Source organism: Antechinus flavipes, chromosome 5, assembly GCF_016432865.1.
Source record: "Antechinus flavipes isolate AdamAnt ecotype Samford, QLD, Australia chromosome 5, AdamAnt_v2, whole genome shotgun sequence".
In the NCBI taxonomy this organism is placed as follows: Eukaryota; Metazoa; Chordata; class Mammalia; order Dasyuromorphia; family Dasyuridae; genus Antechinus; species Antechinus flavipes.
Window position 1 is genome coordinate 26,867,955 of NC_067402.1, and position 26,858 is coordinate 26,894,812.

Here is a 26,858-nt window from a genome sequence, read left to right on the forward strand (position 1 = left end):
GGAAGTAAGGGGAGGTTCCAACACATTGGAAGGACCTTCCGTGGCACGGGCAAGAGTGGGATGGGAAGCGTGGAGGGATCATCAAAAAGGTCGTCGGTCAGTAAAGCCCCAGGATGAGACAGCCCACCGGAGGGAATGTGAACGGCAGTTCCAGTGTCCAGTGGACACTCTTGGATGAGTGTGTGTGTGTGAGCCCTGAAATGGGGAAGACATTATACACACACACACGTAGAAGGGAGACAGTGGGTAAAGTGCTAGACCTGGAAGAGCCGAGTTCAAATTTTGCCTTGGACATTTACTAGCTATGTGGTTCTGGCTAAGTCACTTTCCTTATCTGTGAAATGGGTACACATGCTTCCACCTAATTGTGAGGATCATATAATATTTATAAACTACTGTACAAACCGTAAAGAGCTATGTAAATGCTAGTTGTTATTATTGTTGTTGTTAGGACTATTGCTCCCAAAGGGCTATCACAGCCTGGCAAATACCCTTCACGGCCATCCTTCAAAGGAAGCACTACAGGCGTTATTTCTCCCCCTTTCAAACTTGACAAAATAGGGGTTCACAGAGCTTAAGTGTTTGCCCCAGCATTACCCAATCAGACCAAGAGAGAGGATTTGCACCTTGTTTCTCCCTCATGCAGAGATTCTTCTATCTTGCTTTAAAATCCCGGATATTTAGCCAAGGGCTTTAAGATTCACAAAATGTCCTCATGACAGTTGGGTGAGGTTTGCATCTTCACTGGAGAAAGTGAGAGGATCACAAAGTTAATATCCACAGAGCAGAGCATTTTAAGATGTGCAAAAAAGGCCTCCATTTTGCAGAGGAGGGAAACTGAGCTTGAGATACATTTACTGACTTGTCCAGGTTCCCACTGCCTCAGGTAAGATGCGAAGGCAAGTTTGGAACCCAAGAGATTAACTTAGTAGGTGGCCCTCAATCCGCTCTGTGTGGTTTCAGGAGTGCTTGAGACTATGCTTACTCAGTGCACACGTTTCACTGCCCTGGGATAGCTCTAAGGTCCTTTTAAAAGGGTCCATCCTGGGTACCTTCATCTAAGTATAGCATGTGCATTTGTATATCCAGCAACTGCAGAGAATCCCTCTTGACACTGCTAGCCTTGATTCTGGTTCCATTTTCCCCTATAAATTATATCCTTGTCCTTCTGAAGGTGATCCTTCTCAGCACGGGGACGAGGTTTTAGAAGGTCTTCTCTTTTCTCCTGTTTTCCACAGAAAGGAACACTTCAAGTCTTGTTTGAATGGGGGGGAGGCAGACAAGTTTCCCGAAGAAACAAAAATGAATTCAGAGCCCAGCCGGCAGACTCTTAGCAGCCCCAAGACAATTCTGTTTCTCAAGAGAAACTGAATTTTTGATTTCCGTCACACCACAGTCAAATGTCACTGGCGGACCCACAATTTTCTATCTTGATTCAAATGCTCTTTGTTTGAAAGAATGATATTTTATCTGGAAACATCAACACGCGGGCCCCATGACTTAGCTAAAAATAGCCGAAGTCTCCCAGGCTCGCCCAAGGGGTTCCTAATCCCACAGGAGGGTCCCTCTGACAGAGGGTCTATTGATCTCCAGCATCAATCCCTCTCCGAGATAAAAGGGCCATCTTGGCTTTCAGCAATAGCCAACCAGTAATGACCCTTCAAATTATGTAAACTCCTCATGAGTGGGAAGCTAAAATCCAGGAGTCACAAAGTCTGCAATAGGAGGGATCCTGAGCTGAGATTCTGGTTGGAGTTCCATTTGCCGTAATACTTCAAAGTTTACAATCTCCTCGTGAAAACCTTTTTAAATAGTTTGTTGCTCCCCACTTACACATCAAATGACTAGGGATTAGAAAAATGAAATTCCTTGTGGAGGGTCACCTGCCCAGAAAATCTAGACTGCCTTGGAAAGGTGTCGAGCAGGGATTGTGGAGTTTTTTGATCTGGACACCCAAGTGAGAAATAACTCGGCTGATAGAAGGCCGAGAAGATTGGGGTTCAGCCGCTCCGACTGGGGGGTTCCAGCCCCGTGTCCTGAGGAGTCAACTCTGCAAGGAGCTGCTGGTGGGCATCAATGGCAGGGTTTCCACGTTAGGAATATCCCACGAATGAAATAAAGGGTCCAGGCTAAGGGACAAACGAGAAGTGACAATGATACCTCTGAATGATTCCCAAAGTTCTCCCTGCTATCCCACAGGACTCCGTGTCTGTGTCTAGCAATTACTATGCATTTCCAATTCCTCGGTCCAGTGTTATGAATCTGTCTAAAAAGTGCGTAGAAGCACAGGAGGAAATGTGGTGTGATGGAAAGAGCACTGATTCTGGTATCAGAAGACCTCGGTTCAAATCCTTCCTTTAACACTTAATTCCCTCGGCCATTTTGGGCAAATACAGCCTTCCACAGCCTGCTTCCTCATCTGGTCTTGGAACTCCCATCCAGCTCTAGAACTAAACAACCCTATGATGCTCTGAGAAGCTGACTTCAATGGTGGTGAAGAGGCCATTCCGCTCTAAGTTCAATAGTCTGCTTGTTCACCAGTGACTGGATGGAGTCGGCTGGGTGCTCCTCCATCTCGTGTTAATAATTCAGGAATTACCTTCTCCCAGCAAGGATTCCATCTGACCCATTTACAGGGTTTGGGCTTGGACAGAACTGCCTCAGGTTGAGCTGCCTTGGGGGGGGAAGTGGGGAGTCTCCCTCACCTGAAGGTTTAACAGCAGGGCTGAGTGATCCCCTTTCAGGCAGGGGAGTCTTTTTCTGACACAGTTTGCTTCCTGAGATCCGAGGCACTGGGGAAACAAGGGGTTTTCTCAAAGACCAGTGGGTCATTTGCCCAAACCTTTTCTGTACTATCTGAAGTTTAGTTACTGCCCAGCCGCCTGGTTGCAACAGAAAGCCTCGTGGACTCCTGAGCTTTATAAGCTACGCATGATTCTCTCCAGCAAGGAAGACCCAGGCTCAGCCTGAATTTACAACTGGGATGGGGGAAGAGGGAGGGGGAGAGGGGAAACAGTCTGGCTTTTCCCCTCTAGAGCCTAACCATAAGGGATTGGTTTTCTGAGCCACGGGGATGGAGCCTGGCTGATTCCATGGAGCTCTGGATCTCCTGGTCCGTCTGTCCGAGGGGAGACATTCAGAAACGATGACGCGGGGTTATGAGTCAAGAGCTCTGTCACACAGATGGATGTCTAACACGCATGGATGTGGAGGGCTTGCTGGTCTACCAAAGTGTCCAATTTTGGATGAATGATGGGGTTTAAAGTTTATCTGTGATGAAAAACAGAAGCTCGTCCTGCAGATGAAAAAGGGGAGTCCTAGAGAAGTGAAAAGGCTGAGAGAATTCGAAAGTGATTAAAGTGACTTAGAATGGCCACCAAGGCCTACATCGGGGAACTGAGTCGTCACTGCCATTTCGGACCACCTCTACTTACTCAGCATTCTCCCTAGATTTTTCTTGGGGACGTCACGCCTCTTATTTAGCAGGTTCCAGTTGCTGCCAATCGCTGGACTTCCTGGGTCTCAGAACCCAAGAGATTGTGGGAATGAGGTGGAACACTGCAGGTGTCAGGTAAGTGTCTCATGCAGAAGGCGGGACTTGGACTGAGCCCTGAAGGGAACCAGGAGTTCTAAGAAAGAAGGTGGGAGGGGTGCATACCAGGCATGGAGAACGGCCAAGCCAAAGGATGAAAATGGAAGAGCTAAGTTGTGTGAGGAAGGCCAGGAAGACTGGCTTGGCTGGGCCAGAGAGAAGATAAGAGACACATTAGGGAATGTGTCCGGAATAACAGGCTCTGGTCCAAGACCAAACTTAAGGATTGACGTTTTATTCTGGAGGTGATAGGGAGCCATTGGGGTTTACAGAGTGAGGAGGTGACAGTCAAATCTGGGCTTTAGGAAAGCTGCTCTGTCTTTTGATTAGGGTTATGTACCCCTGTAATTCTTCTAAGATGGGAGTGTTTAGTAACTCAGGCTGCAGAAAAGTGCCCTCACTTGCTCAGGAGCCTCAACTCAGCCCCCACAAGCCTGCCCAAAGTTCCTTCCTTGGCCACTAAGGGCTGGAAACCCAGTGGGACGGGATGTGGGTGGGCAAGGGAACCTGAAGCCAGTCAGTCTGTCAGTCAGTCAGCCCTGACCGAGCGTGTTCTACATGCAGGTACCCGAGAAGCCCAGGCTGAAGCTTAAGGCCATCCTCCCAGAGACTTTCTTCTTCACAGTCTATCCCCTCGTGCAGTCATACTGACGACATGCCCTGAGGATCCCCAAGCACCCCTCCTTGGGGTGATTGTGAGGGCCACAGGAGGGCGGGATTTAAAATCAGAAGGCCTGGATTCAGTCAGTCATGGCCTGTGTGACTGTAGGCAAGTCATTGCTGAGCTTCCGGGAGAGGAATCAGCACCATTTATATTAGAGAAGCATTGTGAACATCAGATGAAAGAAAGAAGGGAAAGGATTTTGGGGAAGAGGGAAACATGATCTGGCGGTCAACTATGATCATCACTAGTATTCTAAGTATTAATAATGACAATAATGGAATAGATCGGCCTGACTGTCCACACAGGAAAAACCAAGGGGATGACAAAAGTCCCCACTGTCCAAGGCAACTCAATACAGAGCTCACGTTTCCGGGCAATCAAAATCAACAAGGTGGGCCCCGATTTAACAGCAGGCGAACAGCCTGGAAGGCTCCTGGGAAACCAGAAAACTCTTTCAGTCACCCTAAAATGCTCCCTGAAATAAAGGACCCGCTATTTAAAAATCATTGCCAACGACCACAGAAGCTGGGGTTTACTGGGACCTGCCAAACTTGCCTCAACGGCTAATTGTTAATTTTTTACACCTTGGAAATCAGCAAACGTCCGATTTTGGGCTCGGTTTATTGTCTTATTCACGGTCCAGTCTTGAGAGGATTGAACAAAATGTCATCGATGCAGAATGAATGGGGAAGTGAGTCTTGTGCCTTCGCTGGGTGAAAGGGGAAGGGGTCAATGGTAAGACAGCACCAGGATCAGGGGGAGGAAACCTTCCGGGGCAAAGCAGACCGGGGCACAGGGGGAAGGGGCACAGCAGGGAAGGGCACAGGGGGGAAGGGCACGGGGGGAAGGGGAAGGGCAGGGGGAGAGGGGCACAGGAGGGAAGGGGAAGGGCAGGGGGGGAGGGGCACAGCGGGGAAGGGCACGGGGGGAAGGGGAAGGGCAGGGGGGGAGGGGCACAGCGGGGAAGGGCACGGGGGGAAGGGCAGGGGGGGAGGGGCACAGCGGGGAAGGGCACGGGGGGAAGGGGAAGGGCAGGGGGGGAGGGGCACAGCGGGGAAGGGCACGGGGGGAAGGGCAGGGGGGGAGGGGCACAGCGGGGAAGGGCACGGGGGGAAGGGGAAGGGCAGGGGGGGAGGGGCACAGCGGGGAAGGGCACGGGGGGAAGGGCAGGGGGGGAGGGGCACAGCGGGGAAGGACACAGGGGGTAAGAGCACGGGGGAAGGGGAAGGGGCACAGGGGGAAGGGGAAGGGCAGGGGGGGAGGGGCACAGCGGGGAAGGGCACGGGGGGGGGGGGGAAGGGGAAAGGCAGGAGGGGGTAGGGACACGGGTGGGGGAGGAGCAGAGGGACTCCCTTGGGGACTCAGGGCCCCGCCGCTTCCCCCACCCCGAACTCGGCAGAGCCAGGACAGGGACTCCCGCAACCAGAAGTTTGTGAACTTGTTTAAAAACTCTGGATAACTCTCTCAGAGACTGACTGGGTTCCGGGAAGGGCTCCCAAAGGCCTCCATGTCACAAGGCTAAGGTCCCCGAGCGGGGGCTGGGAGGGAAAAGCCAGGGGCGGAGCACTGCGGCAGCGCCGGGGCCTCCGGGCGCCCCAACAGGGAACGAGGCGCGGCTGCAGCGGGCCAGCTGGCCCTGGGGGGGGGGGGAGATCCTCCTCAGAGGTCCCTGCTTTGCCAGGAGGTGCCCCGCGGCCTGAGGTTCTGGGGAACGGCGCCGGTTTCGGCCAGCTCTCCACTCCACGGCCTACTCTGGCCTCCCATTCTCATCGCTTTTCCCCATCCCTCGGGACCCCCTTTCAGCGGGCTCCCAGCACTGCCCGCGCACGCGCCCTGGGGGCCGGCAGAAGCAGGAGCCCCGCGAGGCCGTCCCCGGGCCGAGCGCCCCTCCCGCCCCGGGAGCAAGGCCCGAGAGGCACCTACCAAGATGTCGAGGCAGGCGGCCTTCAGGAGGGTGATCTGGTCGGCGATGGTCAGACCCGTGAAGCCGGGCAGCCTCTTAGCGAACTCCACGATCTTGATAATGCACTTGGTGGCCAGCTCGCTGAACTTGTCCCAGAGGCCCAGGTCCAGGCGCACGCGGTGATCGGCGCTGGAATTCTGCCGGGAGACACAACAAATGGCGTCAGCCGCGGGCTCGGGCGGGGGGGCAGCGCTCCGTCCGCCAAAGAAAATAACCCCCCCCTCCCCTCCCCCGCCAAAAGGGACGGAACCAAACCCGGGCCAGCAGCCGGGGCGCTTCCACAGGCCCCAGAAAGCACTTCCTCTAGAACCTCTGGAAGGCCAAAGGAAAGAGCTGGACTGTTCCACGGAGACATTCCCCAAGAGCCGCCCGGGAGGGCCACATTTCCTCAGCCCCGCTGGAATCCCTTGGAGGTGACCTGAGGAGCTCCTTTACCGGTCAGCCCTCGCGTTCCCCATCTGTAAAGTCGGCTTCCCTCCGGCTCCAGGGCCATGAGCCACGACCTTCTCCTCCTCCCTGTGCCTCAGTTTCCCTATCTGTAAAGTCGGCTTCCCTCCGGCTCCAGGTCCATGAGCCTCGGCCTTCTCCTCTCCCCGTGCCTCAGTTTCCCTATCTGTAAAGTCGGCTTCCCTCCCGCTCCAGGGCCATGAGCCTCGGCCTTCTCCTCCTCCCCGTGCCTCAGTTTCCCTATCTGTAAAGTCGGCTTCCCTCCGCTGCAGGTCCATGAGCCACAGCCTTCTCCTCCCCGTGCCTCAGTTTCCCTATCTGTAAAGTCGGCTTCCCTCCGGCTCCAGGGCCATGAGCCACGACCTTCTCCTCCTCCCCGTGCCTCAGTTTCCCTATCTGTAAAGTCGGCTTCCCTCCGGCTCCAGGGCCATGAGCCTCGGCCTTCTCCTCTCCCTGTGCCTCAGTTTCCCTATCTGTAAAGTCGGCTTCCCTCCGGCTCCAGGGCCATGAGCCTCGGCCTTCTCCTCCTCCCTGTGCCTCAGTTTCCCTATCTGTAAAGTCGGCTTCCCTCCCGCTCCAGGTCCATGAGCCTCGGCCTTCTCCTCTCCCTGTGCCTCAGTTTCCCTATCTGTAAAGTCGGCTTCCCTCCGGCTCCAGGGCCATGAGCCTCGGCCTTCTCCTCCTCCCTGTGCCTCAGTTTCCCTATCTGTAAAGTCGGCTTCCCTCCCGCTCCAGGGCCATGAGCCTCGGCCTTCTCCTCCTCCCCGTGCCTCAGTTTCCCACCTGTAACGGAGGCTGTTGAACTGCACAACCTCAGAGTCTCCTGCCAACCCTCTGGGGCCTGGGCTCTTCGATGAGCACGTGGGACACGGGCGTCCCTTAGCACATGGGCACAGGAGGACCTGACAAACCCTGGTTGGCTTGCCCTTGGACCGTAACAGCCTTCCGTCTAATGATCTTCCACTTCTCTGGGAACAGGTTCCCCGCCTCTCCCGATGAATCCCACTCAGCTTAACTGAGGCCCGCGGACTCCAGATCGGGATCGCTGACCGCTTTAGCTGCACAATAAGCATCCCCCGGAAAGAAGAGCTTCCTGACTTCAAAATCAGCCTTGTCACTTCTAGCCGTGACCCTGGCTAAGCCCCCCAACCCCGTCTGCCTCAGTTTCCTCATCTGTAAAATGGCAGGAGAAGGAAATGGCCCACCGCTGAGTGTCTGCCAAAAAAGCCCCAAATGGGGGCAGGAAGGTAATCAGCCTCTGGCTATAAAATGTATTCTATATGATTTTCGATATTAGACATATGTCATATTCCATATTACACATAGGAATCTTATGTTACCTTTAATTATGTAATTACACCCACTAGTTTATGTAACAGAGAAACATGGGAGGGGGGGTCTCAAATCCAAAAGTCACTTCCGGAGCCCCAGTTGTCTGGAAGAGGGGAAGGATTCCCAGGGAAGAGCTGGGGCTTTTCTCTTAAATCTTCATGGAATAATGACTCTAGGTGCAAGAGGCCTAAATCCCAATATCCCCTCGGGCAGAACAAGAAGCCCTGAGCTCTGTTCAGATCCCCCCTGGCTTACTTCCTACAGCCCCAATGGTGTGTGTGTCTGTACTTTCCTGAATTATTTTATTTTATTACATAATATTATGTTGTTGTTACTGTGCGCTGTTCTTCATTCTTGAGGAAGACCATGACATTAAGGAGGTGATGCTGTGACATGCAAGTGAGCTGGACGTAAGGGAGGGAGGACCAGGCCAGGGCACCCCCCTCACTCTCCCCTCCAGGGCCATATGGATCCTCACTGGGCTAGCCGTAGATCAGGATGACTAGTGATGGCCCCGACTGCAGTTTTCATGTATTACATCCATATATGACAATATCTATAGTACATTATTTAAAAATCTATAAATCATATAAATTATGTATACTAAATATAATGATTACAAATAAAATTATAAAAGTAGTCTCTACAATTATATAAATGTAACCTGTTTCTATATGCAATATATGCTATATTACACAGAAATTCAATATTCCTTATCATTTTCAATATTTGATATATGCAATATTCTAAATTACATATAGAAACATGATGTTATAGTTAATTGCATAATTACACATATTTTATGTAATATAGAAATGTTCTATATGTAATATATAGTATAGAATATATACTACACACTAGAATATAATAGACAAAAATAAGAAATCTTTTCTATATATAAACATTATTTATCAATATATAGTGAATAAATAGAAACATTTATAAAAATAATTACACAAACAAATATATTACAAACACAAACATATAGTGAATATATTATGTATAATTATAGTGTGTATTATACTATATAAGATATAAACATGATGTCATATGAATGAGATATTTTATAGAAAACATTTATTTATAAAATATACTTTATATAAAACACATATAAGACAATGTTATATAAGCAAATGTGTTTATATTATAAATGTATAATGAAAATACAATATATGCCATGTTATTATACATTTATAATAAATCATGTGAAATATATAATTATGATATATTAATATAGAAAAGTTATTGTATATCACATAAAATGTATACTTATGTGATAAATAATATACATATTAAGTATATAATAATATATTTATTATAAATAACATATAAAGATGTTTATAAAGAAATAGAACTATATGTGTAAATAACATTTTATATTGCATTTTGCTGAGTAAACCTATTGCACACAGAAAGGAACCTCATTGAGGGCAGGGTTTTTTTTTTTTTTTTAAATTTCTGTCTTTGTATCCCCAGTGCATGGGACGTTACCTAACATATAACAGGCATTTAATAGATCACTGATGAATGTAATTAAAAGGAAATGACACTGGAATCAGGATGTCTTTGCACTGATCACACGCGTTAAGCTCCTTCTCTATACAGTCGTCCCCGGTTAGGCAAACAACAACCACTCTGAGCTGTGGAGAGCCCACGTTTCTAACAAGGGGGCATCATATAAATATGGGGCTCAGTATTATGTCCCCGGAGGAGCCTGAAGGTGTTCTCAGAGGTATTAGGGGCAAAAGGCTTCCCGCAGAAAGTGGCCTTTGACCTGAGTCTTTGACGAAAACTAAGAGGTGGTACTGAAGGGGGTGATGTTCCTGGCAAGGCCGAGGCCACCACCGGGGCCTGGCAAAGACCGATGGAGCGACTCGCCTAAAGAACGGCCCATGGCTCGTCGAGGGCCAGAAGACAGAGCCCACGTGGGAGGCCTACCCATCTCTCCCGGCTGGCTAAGTCTCCCCCTTGTTTCCTGCCTCATCCCTGAGAACTGGCCTTGCCTCTGTCTCCGGCTCCGGCCCTCCTGGACATTGTCTTTTTGTGTGGACTGGAGATATCATTGGTATGGGGGAATCTGCCACCAAGGAGCTGCCCTCGCCCAGTGCTCTCGGCACAGGGAGACCGAGATCCCTGCCGGGGCCACACATCCCTGGACCAAGCAGAGTCCGGGCTTGGAGGCAGAGCTTGGACCTTGGTGCTTCTCACCACCCCGCACTGCCCGGAACACAGCCAGCGCTTCATAAATGCTGACTGCGCCAGTGAGGAGACACCAGGAGGGACAGCTGTAGACAGCCTCAGAACCAAGCCCTGGGGCACCATCGTTCACACTTCGGCTCAAAGGGAAGCTGGTCTGTTTCTAAAATTTGCAGTTTCTGGTAGAAGCCTTTTAAACCCCTTTCTCCACCTCTGCCCTCCCCACACAGACCGCCTCTGTATGGGGGACTCTTTCCTTCCCCGGACCAGCCACTCTTCTCAACTTGTCACTGGATTTCTAAAGGCCGGACAGCTGTTCACCTTAATCTGGAGTCATCTTATCTTGTTACTGTTCAGAAACCACCCAATGGCTGTAGCTCCCTAATAAAGGATTGTCTTGGGCACAGGGAAAAAAATACCTCCTGCATCCTCCAAAGGTTGGGTATTCAGCTTCTCTGGAAAGAGGAGCACTTGATTCTTCATTCAATAAGTATTTAGTAAGCACCTATTGCATACTTGGAAGGCTGTCAGGTATTAGGGACATAGAGACAAAAAAACCAAACAATTAATCTCCTTACCCTCATGAGCTTACACTTTATTGGATATGGGAAAGGCAGGGAGGTGGAATCAACATGGTGGGCATTCTGGAGGAATTGCAAGACCATTTTATAGAGTCAGAGACCTGGGTTCAAATCTCATCTTTTCCACCTTCTGCCTGTGCAACTCCAGAAAAATCATTGCCTTTCTCTGGGTCTCAGTTCCCTTATCTGCCAAAAGAAGGATTAGGTGACTATTTCCTAGAAACAGAAAATCAGATTGTGGGATTTTGCAGACTCTCTTTGCTTCTTCAGATATGGCTGCTGAGGGGTAGATGTTTAGAGCAAACTCCCCAAATTTAGATGGTCACTCCTAGATATAGGATTCTTCCAATAAAGAGCAATGACCTCGGCAAGGAATAGGACATGCATACAAAGTTAATTTGGCGAGGGGCGAGGGGCAGGGGGGAGGAGGCAATGGCAAATAGAGCGATGAAAAAGTCTTTGCGGGAAAGATGGCACTTGAGCGGGCCTCTAAGGCAGGGGTCTCATAGAGAGGTGAGGGGGGGCGTTCCTGGCTTGGGGGAGGAGGATCAGCTTTTTCCAAAAGTACGGAGGCTGGAGATGGACCGTGTGAGTTCCCTGGTGCTGAGTGACATCACTAACACCGGCCCTTCCTCTGCCAATAAAAGCCAACCTCGGGGACTCCTCAAACCAGGATTTGATTTTCCTTTCTTTTTTCCTTCAAACTGCCCAGTGAGGAAATCCAAGGCCTCCAGTTTGTGTAAAGTGGGAGCCCGAGGAAGCCCCACCTGCCATTGTGACTCTAAAACGGCTGCCGTTGGTTTGTCCTCTTAAACATCCCTTTCGGGGAGTGAGCGTGTATCCTTTTGATTTATTTTATTTCATCCTCAAGGACCTTGGTGAAATACAGTACACTAGGGGGGAAATAAGATCAAGATGTGCGACCATTCAGACTGTAATTAAATTTAATAGGCAGTTTATCCAGTTCATAGAAAGATGGCACGGTCTTGAGGCGCAGAGAACGGAGCCCCAAGCAGGAAATCATCGTACAATAGGGTATCCATCTGGAAAAAAGGGCATCGTGTGGAAGCAGTGAGTGTGAACGAAATCTTCATCAGCGCCGGCCGGGCCGCTTCATCACGCTCCGGCGCCGGCGGGAGGGGGGGCCCCGAGGCACCCTCCGTGAAAAAGAATGCCCGGCCGTCTCACCGAATGTAAATCCACCCGCGATTATGCAAACGGAAGGCGGGAGGCAGTTCATAAAACACCAAAGCGCGCCGAGTTTTATGAGACGGCGGCCAGATCCGCAGGCCTGCGGTGGGAAAGCGGATTTTATCTGCAAATGCCACAGAGAGCAGGCTCTCCCCCCGCTGATGCGGCAGTGAAGGCGGGACCGCTACAGAGAGCCAACTTTTTTTTAGCATCATTCTTGGGGAGCGAAACGGGAGGCCAAAAACACTGGAGGGGAATGGGGAAGCTGGGGCTGCAAGGATGGGAGGAGGTAGTCTAAAAAAAACAAAGGCGGCCAATGGCGGTAGGGGATGGGGGAGACGGAAGCGGGGCAAAGTCCGGTGGAAGGGAGGGCAGGGGGCTTCAGTGCTCCCCTGGGCTGGCTCGGAGGGCGGGGGAGGGAGGAGGCTTTCCGCGCGGGCTCCGGGGCTTCGGGACCGCCCTTCCCAGAATGCCCTGCTGCCGCACATATGGCGCCATGTGTCTCCACTACACCCTGGTGGCATCTTTAGCGGCAGAAAAGCCCGACCACGCCATGAAATCCAATTAAATGGCCGTTTTTGCCGCACAAATTGATCCCTTCCTTTCATCATTTCCTTCCTTGGCTGCAATCTGCCGCCTTCCTGAGGAACATTCCTCTCGGAACGAGGTCGTCAGAGAGGCCCAGAAGCAGTCTTGGAGCCGCTCGTGTCTTTAAAATCTAATTTACAAGGACTCCCGAGCGCCCCATGGCTCTCGGAGCCCCTTCCCGCCGTCCCAGGCTCCTGGCTCTCGGAGCTCCTTCCCGCCGTCCCGGGTTCCTGGCTCTCGGAGCTCCTTCCCGCCGTCCCAGGCTCCTGGCTCTCGGAGCTCCTTCCCGCCTTCCCGGGCTCCTGGCCCTCGGAGCCCCTTCCCGCCGTCCCAGGCTCCTGGCTCTCGGAGCCCCTTCCCGCCGTCCCAGGCTCCTGGCTCTCGGAGCTCCTTCCCGCCTTCCCGGGCTCCTGGCCCTCGGAGCCCCTTCCCGCCGTCCCGGGTTCCTGGCTCTCGGAGCCCCTTCCCGCCGTCCCGGGTTCCTGGCTCTCGGAGCCCCTTCCTGCCATCCCCGGCTCTGGCTCTCGGAGTTCCTTCCTGCCGTCCCGGGCTCTGGCCCTCGGAGCCCCTTCCCGCCGTCCCGGGCTCCTGGCCCTCGGAGCCCCTTCCCGCCTTCCCGGGCTCCTGGCCCTCGGAGCCCCTTCCCGCCGTCCCAGGCTCCTGGCTCTCGGAGCCCCTTCCCGCCGTCCCAGGCTCCTGGCTCTCGGAGCTCCTTCCCGCCTTCCCGGGCTCCTGGCCCTCGGAGCCCCTTCCCGCCGTCCCGGGTTCCTGGCTCTCGGAGCCCCTTCCCGCCGTCCCGGGTTCCTGGCTCTCGGAGCCCCTTCCTGCCATCCCCGGCTCTGGCTCTCGGAGTTCCTTCCTGCCGTCCCGGGCTCTGGCCCTCGGAGCCCCTTCCCGCGGTCCCAGGCTCTGGCTCTCGGAGCTCCTTCCCGCTGTCCCGGGCTCTGGCCCTCGGAGCCCCTTCCCGCCGTCCCGGGCTCCTGGCCCTCGGAGCTCCTTCCCGCCATCCCCAGCTCCTGGCCCTCGGAGCCCCTTCCCGCCGTCCCGGGTTCCTGGCTCTCGGAGCCCCTTCCCGGCGTCCCGGGTTCCTGGCTCTCGGAGCTCCTTCCCGCCGTCCCGGGCTCTGGCTCTCGGAGCTCCTTCCCGCCATCCCCAGCTCCTGGCCCTCGGAGCTCCTTCCCGCCATCCCCAGCTCCTGGCCCTCGGAGCTCCTTCCCGCCGTCCCAGGCTCTGGCCCTCGGAGCCCCTTCCCGCCTTCCCGGGCTCCTGGCTCTCGGAGCTCCTTCCCGCCGTCCCGGGCTCTGGCTCTCGGTGCTCCTTCCTGCCATCCCCGGCTCCTGGCCCTCGGAGCCCCTTCCCGGCAGCCGGACTGGCCCTGCAGGCTGGCTTCTTCCTCTCGGCCACGTCCGGGAGCCGCTGTCAGAGGCGCTCTGGGACCCTCTGATTCTTTTCTCCCGGGTCAGCTCAGGGGAGATGCGGACGGAGCCCAGGATGGGAAGAGTTCATTTGTGGGTGCGGAGAGGCCATTATTCATGTTTTCCTTCTCGAAGGGGAGTATCCACCAGGTCACCTGCTGCCCCTTCCCCTCCAGAGCCCTCTGGGTCCGGTGGCCAGAGATCCAGCTGGATGAAGGAAGTGGCCCTGGAGGCAATGAGAGCCGTGATGCTTTAAAGCAAAGGGCTTCAGCAGGTCTGTTTGTCTGAGGCAACACCCATTCGGTGCTTAAGGCTGTGTTAAGAAATGAGGCCGAGAATGGCCTCTTTCACCTAATCAAAAAATAAAAAAAAATAAAAATAGAAAAACACCTCTACGTAGATAAGATAAATCTGGGAGAGAAGCCCCTCCGGACCTGGCCGCAAGAGTCAGCACTGTCAGCAGGGTCAGAGGCAGACAGGGCTGCCTCCTCACCCCCACAGCAGGGTCAGCCTCCGAAAACTGCAGTCTGGGGAAGGCCGCCCTCCCTCCACGCTCCTGGGGAGGTGACGGAGACATGACTGCTCTCTCCATCAATGCTCCATGCGGCCCAGAACTCTGGCAGAATGGCCAGGGCTCGGAGGCATTTGTCAGGGTCCCTCAGCAATAACGGACTCAATGCCTGGTTCCTCCCTTGCCATCGAGACCCGGAGCCTGGAGGGAATTTAAGATCTCCACCTTTGGGGGTCCTGTCCCAGGGCTTCATTTCCCTCCTGTTGGAGAAGGCCAAAGGTCTGTCTGGGGGCTCTTGTCCACTTCCAACTGAATCAATCTTTTTAAAAAGTGCATACGTGGGCCCATTTCTTGCTGCACTCCCTGGACAAGAAAAGTGCTCATCATCTCTCTGCTTCTACAGCAAGTGAGGGGGTCAGGAGCATGGAGATTAAGCAATGGGTGGGCCAGTGGCTTGGGAAGTGTTCTTTATGAAACATCATTCCTAACATTTATTGACAGAGAGAGCTTCCAACAAACTGACACCAGCATAGAAGAGGGTCAAAGACGTTTGTATCTGAGGTTAGATTTGAATTCGGGTCTTCCTTTTCCTTCTTTTTTCTTCTCCATTTTTCCCTTTCTCTTTTTTTTCTTATTTTTCTTCCTTCCTTCCTCTGTTTTTTCTTTTTCTGCTTTTCTTTTTCTTCTTCCTTCACTTTCTTCCTTCCCTCATTCCTTCATTCCTTCTTCCTTTCATTCCTCCTTTCTTTCCTTCCTTTCTTCTTTTTTTCTTCTTTCCCTTGTTCCTTCCTTTGTTCCTTTCTTCCTCCCTCCCTTCCTTCCTTCCTTTCCATTTAATAACAACTTATTATCAAGCAGGGCCAATCAGAGAGGGGAATAGGAAGAGGTAGAGATAATGGGAAAAGGAGAATAGAATTAATTTTGTGCTGAGGAATGGAAGGAGGCTGGCTTAGATAACAGTGGAAGGCAGGAAGCCCCAGGAAGCCCAAGACAGGTTGGGAAGTGGCCCATAAGTCACACAAGTTCGGAGCTCTCCACGTGGCATTGGGGAGGCACTAACAGTCTTCTGAGTTGGGCTGTGCTGGGGTCCCCACTGCAGGAGGTCTGCTTATTCATAGGCGCACAAGCCCATGTACATACACTGTGACGATGATGAGGATGGAAGGAACCACAGATTAGAAGACTTTGAAGATCTGGATTCAAATTCTGCTCCAGACACTTACTGGATGGCCCCTGAGGGAGTCATTTAATATCTCAGTTTTCTCATTCCTAAAATGAGGATAAAACTCTCACAGTTTTATCTCGCAGTATTGTTGGGAGGACTAAAGACAATTCTCTCTCAGATTGACTCTGCTAAAGGATAATATGACTATATGAACAGACAAATAAATTACTGAATGAATGAAAAGTAAAGCTCATTCCAATCGTTTCTATTAATGTCAGATATCAGTATTCACTCCAAAATGATGACAGTCTGGTATCAAATGAGCCACAGGAATCTACCAAGAATCAAGCTAGGATTGGATACTAAACTATCGGCTGACCCTTCACCCAATGCCTCCATATGCTTTCTCTGGTCTCCTCTCCCCCAATGAAAATAGCAAGTATTAAATTTCTAAAATGGTAAAATCTATTAGCCCAGTGACTACCCTACCTCAAATGGCTTTCCCCCCATTTCCTGAATCCATTTCTCCTAATGTTCCCTCAATAGTGCCATGATTCAGCCGGGCGTCACTTTTCTAAGTGACTTGAAGACTCCTTGGATCTCGGCATCTCAAATTTATGAGCCTTGGAGAGGGCAACATATGCCCATAAGGATTAACAGGTTGCCAAGATGAGAGCTGCCAGGAGCCTGGGAAGAAGTCCTTGCCATGGGTGAGAGGGAACCTCTTTGAGAAGTCTGTAAAAATTAGCCTGGGCTGCGACCCGTCGGTCCCTGAGCAGTCTGTTTGAAATCCAGAGTGCTAGCTCTTTGGGGCTGGGGCTTGTTGAGGACCTACCACCAGGGGTTTGCAAAGGTGTGAACTGGCCAAGATGTGCCCCGGGGCTCTTTCAGGAATGTGTGCTACCTCCAGGGATGTGTGATACTTCCAGAGAAGTGCAGGGGCACCCGCTTATTCTCCAGGCAACTCCCCAAAGTCTAGCAGCTGGGACCTCGAACGAGCCAATTCGTGTCTTTGGCCCCTTCTGGGGCCACACATTTTCCAAGTCACAAACTCAACATCTTTGCCATAATCCTGATTCTGGTATTCTGACCTTCAGGAATTAAGCTAGACTAGGGTTCCAAAGAGCTGCTGTCCAGGCTCCCACTTTACCCTCTGTCTCCCCAGAGGACCCATCATCTTGGGAACTGAGCTTGAGATATTTTCTTCCTGGGACCCGCTGGCTATTGGCAAGTCTTGAGTGCAGCCGTCTGCCCAGGGCATGGGAGAGAATGAGCTCTGCCCCCTGCCATGACTCACAAAGCCTATGGATGCATCTAGAGTTGAGTCTACCGGAAGCAAAAAGGAGCTTTCTGACAGTAAAGGACACTGTGGAGAGCACCCTTTCCCCTTCTTCCCTTCCCTTTGTAGAATATCTCCTCAAATAGACCATTCTACCCTAAATCTTATTTTAATTTTTAATTAGATTTTATTTTTTTAAAATAAAAAATCCATTTTTTCCCTTTCATTGAAAAGAGACAAAAACAAAATATGTCCAGTCAGGTCAAATAAACCTCCATTTTTGCCCAAGATCTCTCAATCCACACCCCAAGTACCAGAGACTAATCTTATATAATCACGCTTACAATTCCCCTTCTAGGAGGATGTTACCTACATTCTTCTCTAACTTCCAAACAAACCGATTTCTTGGAATCTGCTTTGAAGGGCTGAGATCATGGAGAGTCATGGAGTCACAGAGAGCCCTGCAGTGGGATGGTGAGAAGAGGGTTGAATTTGGAAGGGGACCTGAGTTCAAGTCCCTGCTTAGTCACTTGCTACACAGGAAGATTTCTTTCCCTCCTGGGATCTCAGCTCCATACTCTTATTAAATGAGGCGGTTGGACTAGATAACCCCTAAGTCCCTGGCGGTGACCCTCTGATCTCCACTTCAGTGAAGTTACTCAGTAAAAAAAAAAATTCCCAGGCTGGGAGGGAAATCACAAGATGGATGACAGACAATAGAACTCAAAAAGGCCCAGGTACATGGAGGCAGGAGAAGTGCTTTAACTCGGGTGTGACTTTTTAAATAAAGTATTTCATGCTTCCTTCCTCGCCCGAGCATTGCAGAGCTCTCAGAATAAGATTATTTTCTCTTGAAATAAAGTAATATTGACATATTCATTATATTTTTGGATGAGAAATCCATGCACTGCTTCCCAAGGAAGTCCAAAAAGAATTGTTCAAATGTGGAAGGGGCTCCCTTGGGAGGCGACGGGAGGGTCCCCCTCATGGAATGAACAGCGACCAACCAGGTTGTTGGGAAGATCAGGTGAGATATCAGGTGTAAAATGCTTTGCAAACCTTAAAATGCTCCATTAAATGTGCTTAACTTTTTAATATCCTTCAGTCCATCCTCTCTCCTTTTGTAGATGAAGGATCTGAGGTCCGGTAAGAGAAAGTTACTTTCCAGAGTCACTCAGGCGATAAATAGCAGACTTTCCATAGATAGACTATGGGAAATCTCTTTGGTTTTCAAATCCCAGACTCTTCCACAGACTGGCTGAGATGCCTTAGCACAGAATGCTCCCAGATCTTCTCACTTCTTGGAATCCCTAGGGAAGTCCCTTCGAGAGATCTGCCTTGATTTCCTTGTTTGTTCATTCTTCTCCACTCCTGAAATTACTTGTATTTATTTTATTTTATTTTTTACTTTTTTTACTTGTATTTATTTTATAAAATTAGAGAAGGAATTGTTTTCTACTTGATTTTTAATGGGAAACACCAGTTGGGGCTCATGAGCACTAGAGGAAACTAAAAAGTGTGAGTGAGTGGTGAGAGGTAAAACCCCAAAGGAGAACTCCATGGACATTTTGCCTTTACTTACCTGTGTGCACACTCTCCTCCGCCCATTCTCCCCAGCAGTGTGTATGCTAAGGCCTCTTTCAGGGCAGGGACTTTCCTTTTTGTCTGTCTCTGTTCTGTGACACTATCTCACAAATGCTTACAGGACAGAATTGGGGAAGGGTCCCTCTGAGCCCAGCACCCACCGGCTCCATGGAATGCTCGTCATTTGACGGGATTCCTCCTGTGGAAAGCCTGTGTCTGGGGGAGGATGATGGAGGGATGGTTGGCAGAAAGCATGAGCCAGTATTTTTCTCCTACCTGTAGCTCTTCCTATGGCGTATTGCTCTGACTTCTTACCATGATGGACACCACCCTCCCCAACCCCCTCCAGTACCCGCGGGCCTTACCGTGGTGTATTTCCCCAGCTGGCAGAGCGATGGGAAGGTTTCCTGGTGAGCTTTCCTGATTTTTTCGGTGAGATCATCCAATTCTGCTGTCATCTCATAGCTTTCTGTGAATTCCTGCTTCGAAGGCTCTTTCTTCTTTTTATTCTTATCATTTCTGACAGCTGAAAACAAGAGAGGAGGCAGGTCAGGGGTTACCCATTCCATGGTAGTGTTCCCCAAAACTTCCTTTAGAGAAACACTTTTTAAAATACTTCCACAAACTTCCTGGAAGTTTTTTGTCAAGTGAGGGCGCCATGCTGACGCCTTCTCCTGGGAAAAGTCGTCCGGCATCCAGCCACGCTGTCATGGGGAGAAAAGTGAGTGTGTATGTCCATACAGATCTCTGGGGAACAGTGGGATCTGTCACTGTGGCGGCAGCCTTCCACTCAGAAGGCCCCAACTAAAGGGTCTATATATGTACATATGCATGATCCAGAGGATGGTATCAAGTACATTCATCTCTTGAATAAGAATGCCTACTTAGATGATAAGCTCTAAGAAAGCAGGAGCTACTGCCTACACTACAGGGTCTTGCGCTTAGTAGGTGAGCAATAAATACTAGTTTAATTAAACTGAGTCAAGGAACAGAAATTCCACAAACACTTTCAGTTCAAGGCAGCCAGCATGATTAAGTACCTACTATGTGACAGGTCATATGCTAGATACTGGGAACAAAAATATACAAAAAAGAGAGGCCCTGCCTTCTTTAAGAAGCTTATAGGAGGGAAACTACAACATATATACAACTGAGTAGAGTAATATTTGTACAATTTAAATGCAAAAGAAATTTTGGCAATAGGATGGAAAGGACAAACAGTCAAGGGATCTGGGAAGTCTGATGGGGGATTCTGCTCTGGAGTGTGCCCCGAATGGCATTCTCAGCTAGACCAGGTGATAAAAAATCTTCCCATCTCTCCTAAGTTTGTCTTGTTGTAGTGATCACCCATGTCCCTTTGTCCTAAAAACTATTAAGGGAAGTTGTTTTTATAATGTCCTTGAGAGAAAAGACAAAGTCTTTCATTATCAAATACAAAATGCTATCTTTGGCTCTCAAACCCCCCTTATTAATTGCATCCCTCCCCCCAGCTTTCCTGTATACACACACACACACACACACACACACACACACACACACACACACAAGAAAGAAAGAAAGAGAGAGAGAGAGAGAGAGAGAGAGAGAGAGAGAGAGAGGAAGGAAGGAAGGAAGGAAGGAAGGAAGGAAGGAAGGAAGGAAGGAAGGAAGGAAGGAAAGAAAAGAAAAAAAGAAGGAAAGAAAGAAGGAAGGAAAGAAGGAAGGAAGGAAAGAAAAAGGAAAAGAAAAGAAAGAAAAAGGTAGAGGTAGGTATAGAAATTCAGGGATACGCATTTCATAGCACCAACTTCCTGACCTCAATCCCGCTTCTCTATTCTTCACATTGGACTCCTGCCCTCATTCTCCCAGTCACCACTGGTGTGCACCCGCCGTGTGGGAGAGCTTCCTCACCAGGGTTCCAGAAGAGCCCGGGGCCATCCTCCATTCTCTGTGGACAGACCTCTAGCTCACCAGGGTTTCTGACCGGACATTCCGGACCACCTCTCTGGGTCCTGCTCCTTCTCTGTAATGTGCTGCCAGTCACTCACACCCATCGAGAATCCCTGGGTGAGACTCATTTTTAATTCTTTAGTGTTGTAGTGCTTTAGAGTTTCATGACTCATTGGACCGCTTACCTTTCTCAAAGTCAGATTTAAACACCTGTATCAAAGGCAGACACATCCCTGAGTTTTGCATCCATGTGTGCCATTTCCTTTACAAAATCACCTGATACGGAGTTGGGAGGGACCTTGGAGATCATCCCGAATGTCTCCATTGAGGTAGCAGGTTATGGGGGAAAAAATAGGGGAATTAAGATGCAGGAAGTTCTGAGTTTGAATCCTGCCTCCAACATTAACTACTCTATGACCCTTGCAAGTCATTCACCCCCATTAGCCTCAGTTTCCTCATCTGTGAAAAGGAAGGATGAGAGTCAGTGACCTCTAAACATCCCTTCTAGCTCTAAATCCTTTGACTTATAAATGTAGAAACTGATGACCAGAAAAGCGAAGTGGCTCGCCAAGCTCACACGGGCGGAAAGTGAGAAAGAGAGGGTGTGATGAGAAATCCTATCTTTTCCACCTTGTCCAAAATAAAATGGAGAGCAGCTTCAGTTTACTCACAAGTCCCAACAGCACCAAACCGCCAAGGGCCGCAGATTTCTTTTACGTTCTGGACAATGAAATTGATATTTATAGTGATGACCCCGAAGGGCCAAAAGAAGCTTTCAATCTTCAAATTAAAGACTAATTTGTTCGGTAGTTTTAGTATTCATATTGATCTCTACTGAATTCTTATTCAGTGAAAATCCGTATAAGACACATGCATGAGATAAATGGGATCACTTTCTATTACTCAGATATTGAATTCAACAGGGTACCCATTCTCTAATCCTTCTCGGCACATAAAAACAGGTTTCACGGGTTTGGGAAGAGGTAGGGAGGATGCTGCAGATCAGGGGCTCCTAACCTTTTCGGGATCACGGATACCCCTTTGGCAGGCTCATAAATTAGTCCACTGACCTCTTTTTTTTTCCTATGTATATCATATACTTTATTTAAGAAAAAAAACTCTTAACCATTTGGAACAGTTTCCATAGAAGGAGAAAACATTACATTGACCTTAATCATATCTTAACCTTCTTGACTGACAGATTTTAGAGTTCTTAAGTATCTAGGGAAAAAATGATTCCACCTGATTTAAATAAACATAAACTAAAAATGATTTGGATTTTAAGAGCTTGTTTAGGGACAGTGAGACAGGGGACTTTCTATTTCCTCATATGCTTTGTCCTCATATCTTTGTCTAAGATAGGAAGAAGGAAATGATAAGATTCTGATGATGTAACTGATGGAAGCTCGCCCTGAGAGTTTTATTCCTATCTCAGAAATAAAGGATTCTGAACCCCTTTGAAGAAGTGTAACACACAGTCCCCAGACACGGTGCTTTCCATTTAAAAAAATCACATTTCAGTGAGGGATATCCCCTTTTTTAAAAGAATGGCTAGAACCAGAGTTGCTACACCCATGTACACCATTAAACAGATTTCATTAAAAAAAAGAAAGCAAAAAAAAAAAAAATGGCTAGGGGTCTACGTTCACAATTGAAGGAATGGCTCAATTTCAGTTAATAGAAAGTGATAATCAAGTTGAAATCTTTCCATCCAAGCTCACGGATCCCCCGAAATCTATTGACTGATGCCCTGAAATGTTAAAAGTCCTAACTTCTTAGGACCTTACGTCCTCAGATCTTGCCCCACAACAGAGAATAGCTCCTTCCAGAGCAGGATCTGGAAAAGGAGAGCAGAAAAACATAGAGGAAGGCTAGGGTTACCTTAACTGGGGTTGGGGAGCTGAGAAGGGGAGAGACTATGCTGTGACCTTGAGTTCTAGCTCCGGGGTTAATTTTCCGTAGCTGATGCTGAGCATGGTTGGACCCCGATCCATACTTTCTGCTATCTATCTATCTTTATATATGTTTATATATTTATATGTGTGTGTCAAATAAAATATAGCCAAGACATCCCTAAGATGTGAAAGTTGGCAACATGGAGACTGGCAAGGGAGCCGGGGAGAGGTCAGGGTAGTTGTCTGGGCAGCTGGAGCTTGGGGAGCGGGGAGGACGCGCCCTCCGTTCCCCCAGATGTTGGCATCTGGGCAGAAGTCTCTGGTCTTTAGCTCAAAGCTGCCAATTCCAGTGCTAAAAAGGGAACGGTGGACAAAACAAGCCCTGAACTCCGAGTCAGCCGCCGCACGTGGGAACGTTTGTCCGGGCCGTGGCAAATCCTGTCGGGCTCTTGTCCAGCTCATCAGTCATCGCAGGAGAGCGGAAGGACCCAAAACAATCCTGTCCGTGAAGAATGATGGACTCCCACTGACCTGGCAGCTCCTGCTGCTGCTGGCATATAGAGCTTTAATTCCCAGGTATTCATTCTCTGGGGATTCACTGGAAAGGAAATGATTGAATCATCACCAGTCCCTATATAGCTCATGGCCATATGCGGAGGCTCGAAATAAACAGAAAACAAAATCTCCATTCCCAGGGGCTCGAGCCGAAAGGTCACAAATTCTGAGAAGGCACAGACACACACACGTGCACACACCTACACAGGCACATGTGAACAAGTCCTATTTTCAGATTGTTTTTCCCCCGTGACTTGATTCTTGTGACATTCTCTCTTCCTCTGAGCTTCCTGACTCTCCCTCCATCTCTCTGCCATTGTCTCTCTCTGTCTAACATTATTTCTCTTAATTCTATTTTCCTCTCTGATATTCTCTCTGATAGCCTTCCTCTTCATTCCATCTCGCTCCCTTCTTCCCCAAAGCCTGGACCAAACTTGAGATTGCGAGATACTCCTAGGTAAAGAAAAAACCTTTGTCATTTTTTCCCCCTCTGCCATTGCCACACAGAGAATAACCGGGAACCCTGAGAGCTTAGTTAAATGATCTGCCCAAGAACACAACCAGTAAATCAAAAGCAAGATTCGAACACAGACCTTCCTGGCTCAGTAACTGGCTCTCCCAAAGCCTACTTTTGTGATGGAAAAAGATCTCCTCCTGGGTATTTCTGAAATATAGACCCTTGACGTTGGAGACAAAAACGGCTGAGATAAACTAAAGCTGATGACCCTGGGCTCTCCCAGAAAAGCCGCCATTTTCCCTGTACCCATTATTAATATTTATTGCACGTGGTCTCACAAAGAGAAGAGAGAAGAGAAAGCACAAATGTGGCCCTTGCCACGAGGAGTTCACAATGCAATTCAACAGATATTTTCTTGATCAGCTTCTACTATTAATTCTACTATTAATCAATCAGTAACAACGATGTGAAACATAAGAAATATAAAGTTTTTTTTAAAGGACCCAGCTGTGTGCTCTCAACAAGTTTATACTCGACTAGGGGTGGGGACATCGGTGAGCATAGGGATGGGGGCAAAGGAAGATCGGATGTTAGAGCTCTGGGAAAACCCTAGGAGGGAAGAGAACGGCCTAGTGGGGAGAGGGCACTGGACCTGGCAAACTGTGAGATTCTGGATAAGTCACTTAACCTTTATAAGTCTTAATCGCCTCATTTGTAAAACCAGGAAGTTGGATTTGATGACCTCTACCGTCCCTTTCAGCATCCTGAACACAGCTTGCTTTGTATATATTTATTTGCATACTTTATCCCTCCATCTTTGGCCCTCCCATTAGACTGCTGACTCTTTGAGGACAGGGATGTCTTTTGCCTCTTAGCACAGGTCTTGGCACATAGTAGGTGCTTAATGAATGTTAACTGAATTGTTCTTATGATCTAATGAACACTTAGGCACAAGACAGCCCAGCTCAGATGGCACGGGCTCTGGGGATGCTGGGAGGGGAACGATGGGGAAGCCTCCATTAACAGGCGATGGGCGGATGACGAAGGCAGACAAAGGCAGATGGCCTTTGTCTGAGAGCAGGGGAAGAGCAGGATGTACGGGAGAGGATGGCGACAGGACCTGGTAAGAACAGTCGCTTCACGAGGGAGAGCAGTGGATAGGTAAGAGGAAGACCTCGCTTCAAGCTGTCCTCTGCCCCGCACTGGCCGTGTGACTCTGGCTGATCACCTCATAAGGCGTGCATTAAGAGTTTAGTCTTGTTCAAAGTGGGCTCTGGTCTTCACTGGGAGAGGGATTTCCTCAGGGACTCTAGAACAGGGAGGATGCCCTGCGCCCATCGAAAAGTGAGGAAGTTTCCATCAGGAGCCAAGGGGAACAACTGATTATACAGCACATGAAGGTTTGGCAAATGAGTCCACCATCTGATCATCTCAACCACAGTGTGACAGAAGGACTTTTTGGTCCCCGTTGTGTAGGCAAAATAACCTGTCCAAGATGACATGGCTGGTTGGAGGCAGGATCTGAAGCCAGATCTTCCTGATTCCATCTAGGACTCTCTCCGCTCCACTACATTATAACGTGTGTGTGTATACATGCAGTATATATAGTATAGTACATATATTATAATTATATAAGGATGGCATATATGCCCTACATACACTATGGCCATCCGTCAGAGACAGGCCAGAATTGTGAGGTTTTCTCTTCCCAAATCCTCAGTCTCCCTTCTTAGGAGCTCAGAGTATTTCTCTTCTGTTGGCCCAAACTATGGCAGAAACTCTGTTCCATCTGTTGTACGGGAGTAACTCTAAACACGTGTGGCTATCCAGTGACTCCCAAGGTCAGCGTTTAAATCCCAGTCCCACTTTCTAGGTCTCAGTTTCTTAAAGTGAGGGGGCTGGGCAGGGGGTCTCTAAGGCCTCCTCCGGCTCCGAACGTATGATCCTGTGCGTAATTCGACAGAACGAAGGGGTTACACCCATTCAATTAAAGGTCAAGGAGAATCTCATCAGCTGGAAAGCTCCCCCAGGAGGGCAGAATGCGTGTGTGTCACATTTACATAATTGTTTCCAGAATACATTTAGACAAGAGCAAAATAAATGTCTTTTCCCCCGCAGGATGAAATCCTTCCAGTTCTTCCCCATTTCTATTTTTTATGGGTTCCTTTTCGCCCAGCCCCGCTCGACCCCATGTAATTGGCAAGGCAGGAGTTGGAAGGTATTTCCTGAATTGTGTGACTCACGGCCGTGGAGATCTTTAAAAAAAAATCCGACCAGGAAATGTATGCAGTCTATTAAAAAATCCCTCTGGTGGGGTGAGGATGGATCCTCCTGAAGGTCTAAATGGGGAAACCACGAGGGCCGTGCCCGTCCGCCAAGGCCTTCTCTTGGGCCCGGTGCACTTGAGGTGGAACTCACCGTCCTGGAAACGGCAGAGATGCAGCCGGGAGGTCAGGTTGACCTAACCTGCCCCGGAGAGCAGGACTTTGCCTCCTTCCAGAGAAGTCTCTTCCACTTAACTCCGAGCTCCCCGGGATGAGGGCCCGCAGCTCTCCCTGTGACAAGGGCCCACAGTTCTCCCCTCCCCACGGTGTGAGAACTTTCCCAGCCTCAAGGACCCCCGGCCTGAAGCCGGAGCTGGAACAGAAGTGTTCTCAGTTTTACAGGCCGTTCCCCTTCCCTCCGACCCCACGGTCCCTCCTGGCCCAGGCAGAATTCAGGAAATTGCACCGAGGCCGGGCCTCTCCGGAGGCTGTCGTGTTCAATAACGGAGTGATCCGGCTGCTCTCTCACTTAGCAAAGGGGCCGGGCCCCGTGACCCGGATTCCTGCTGTTTCTCTGGTACTCCAGCCTCCTCACGACCCCACCTTGATTCCTGACCTATAGGAAAATTAGGGAGCCAGGGGATCCCCGCTGAGCCTTCCCCTGACGTGAATGACAGTCATGGAACAGTTCCCCAAGTGCCCCATGCCTGGGAGAAGCTGCCTGAGCCCCCGGCCTGGTATTCCCCTCCCGGCCACGGCCGGAGAACTCTCACCGGCTCCAAGGTTTCCGACAAAATAACGTCCTTCACTGATCTACTACAGGCCGGCCAGCATTTGCCTTTCCTTGATGGCATTGCATTCTGGGAACTTCAGTCATAATAGAACCAAAGGGTTTACCATTCTCAAAGTCTGATACTAAATCAAAGCATCCCAGAGGGAAAGCCCCGGGGCCTCCTGGTCCAACCCGGAGCAGAAGCACAACATTCACACAGAATCTCAGCCCGGAAAAGGGCTCACAGTCAGGAGCCGCTACTCTTTAAGGAAAGCTTCAATATCTCCCGAGGTGAGGAGCTCATCACCTGCCCAGGACCGGGCAAAGCATCGGTGCTGGTCGTCTCAGTGGAAAAGAGATTCTGTACCTAAAGACCCCATCCCGTGCGGGAATAAATAGAACTAGAATTTACCAAGATAATGGTTTTTCTCCAATATTGAATGGCAATGGAAGGATCCCCTGAATGGATGGCGAGCCC

At 49.8% G+C, this 26,858-nt stretch overlaps 1 protein-coding gene across 4 annotated transcripts in view; it reads right to left on the minus strand.

The window, feature by feature from the left end:
* Positions 1 to 26,858, minus strand: part of RARB (retinoic acid receptor beta) — a 708,755-nt gene that overhangs the window by 8,480 nt on the left and 673,417 nt on the right. For all 4 annotated transcript variants that reach the window (XM_052001175.1, XM_052001177.1, XM_052001179.1 and 1 more), the window contains 2 exons: positions 18,874 to 19,034; positions 6,180 to 6,356 (listed from right to left, as the gene is read on the minus strand). In XM_052001175.1, the coding sequence (XP_051857135.1) occupies positions 6,180 to 6,356; positions 18,874 to 19,034 (338 nt within the window). The remainder of the gene's footprint in view (positions 1 to 6,179; positions 6,357 to 18,873; positions 19,035 to 26,858) is intronic.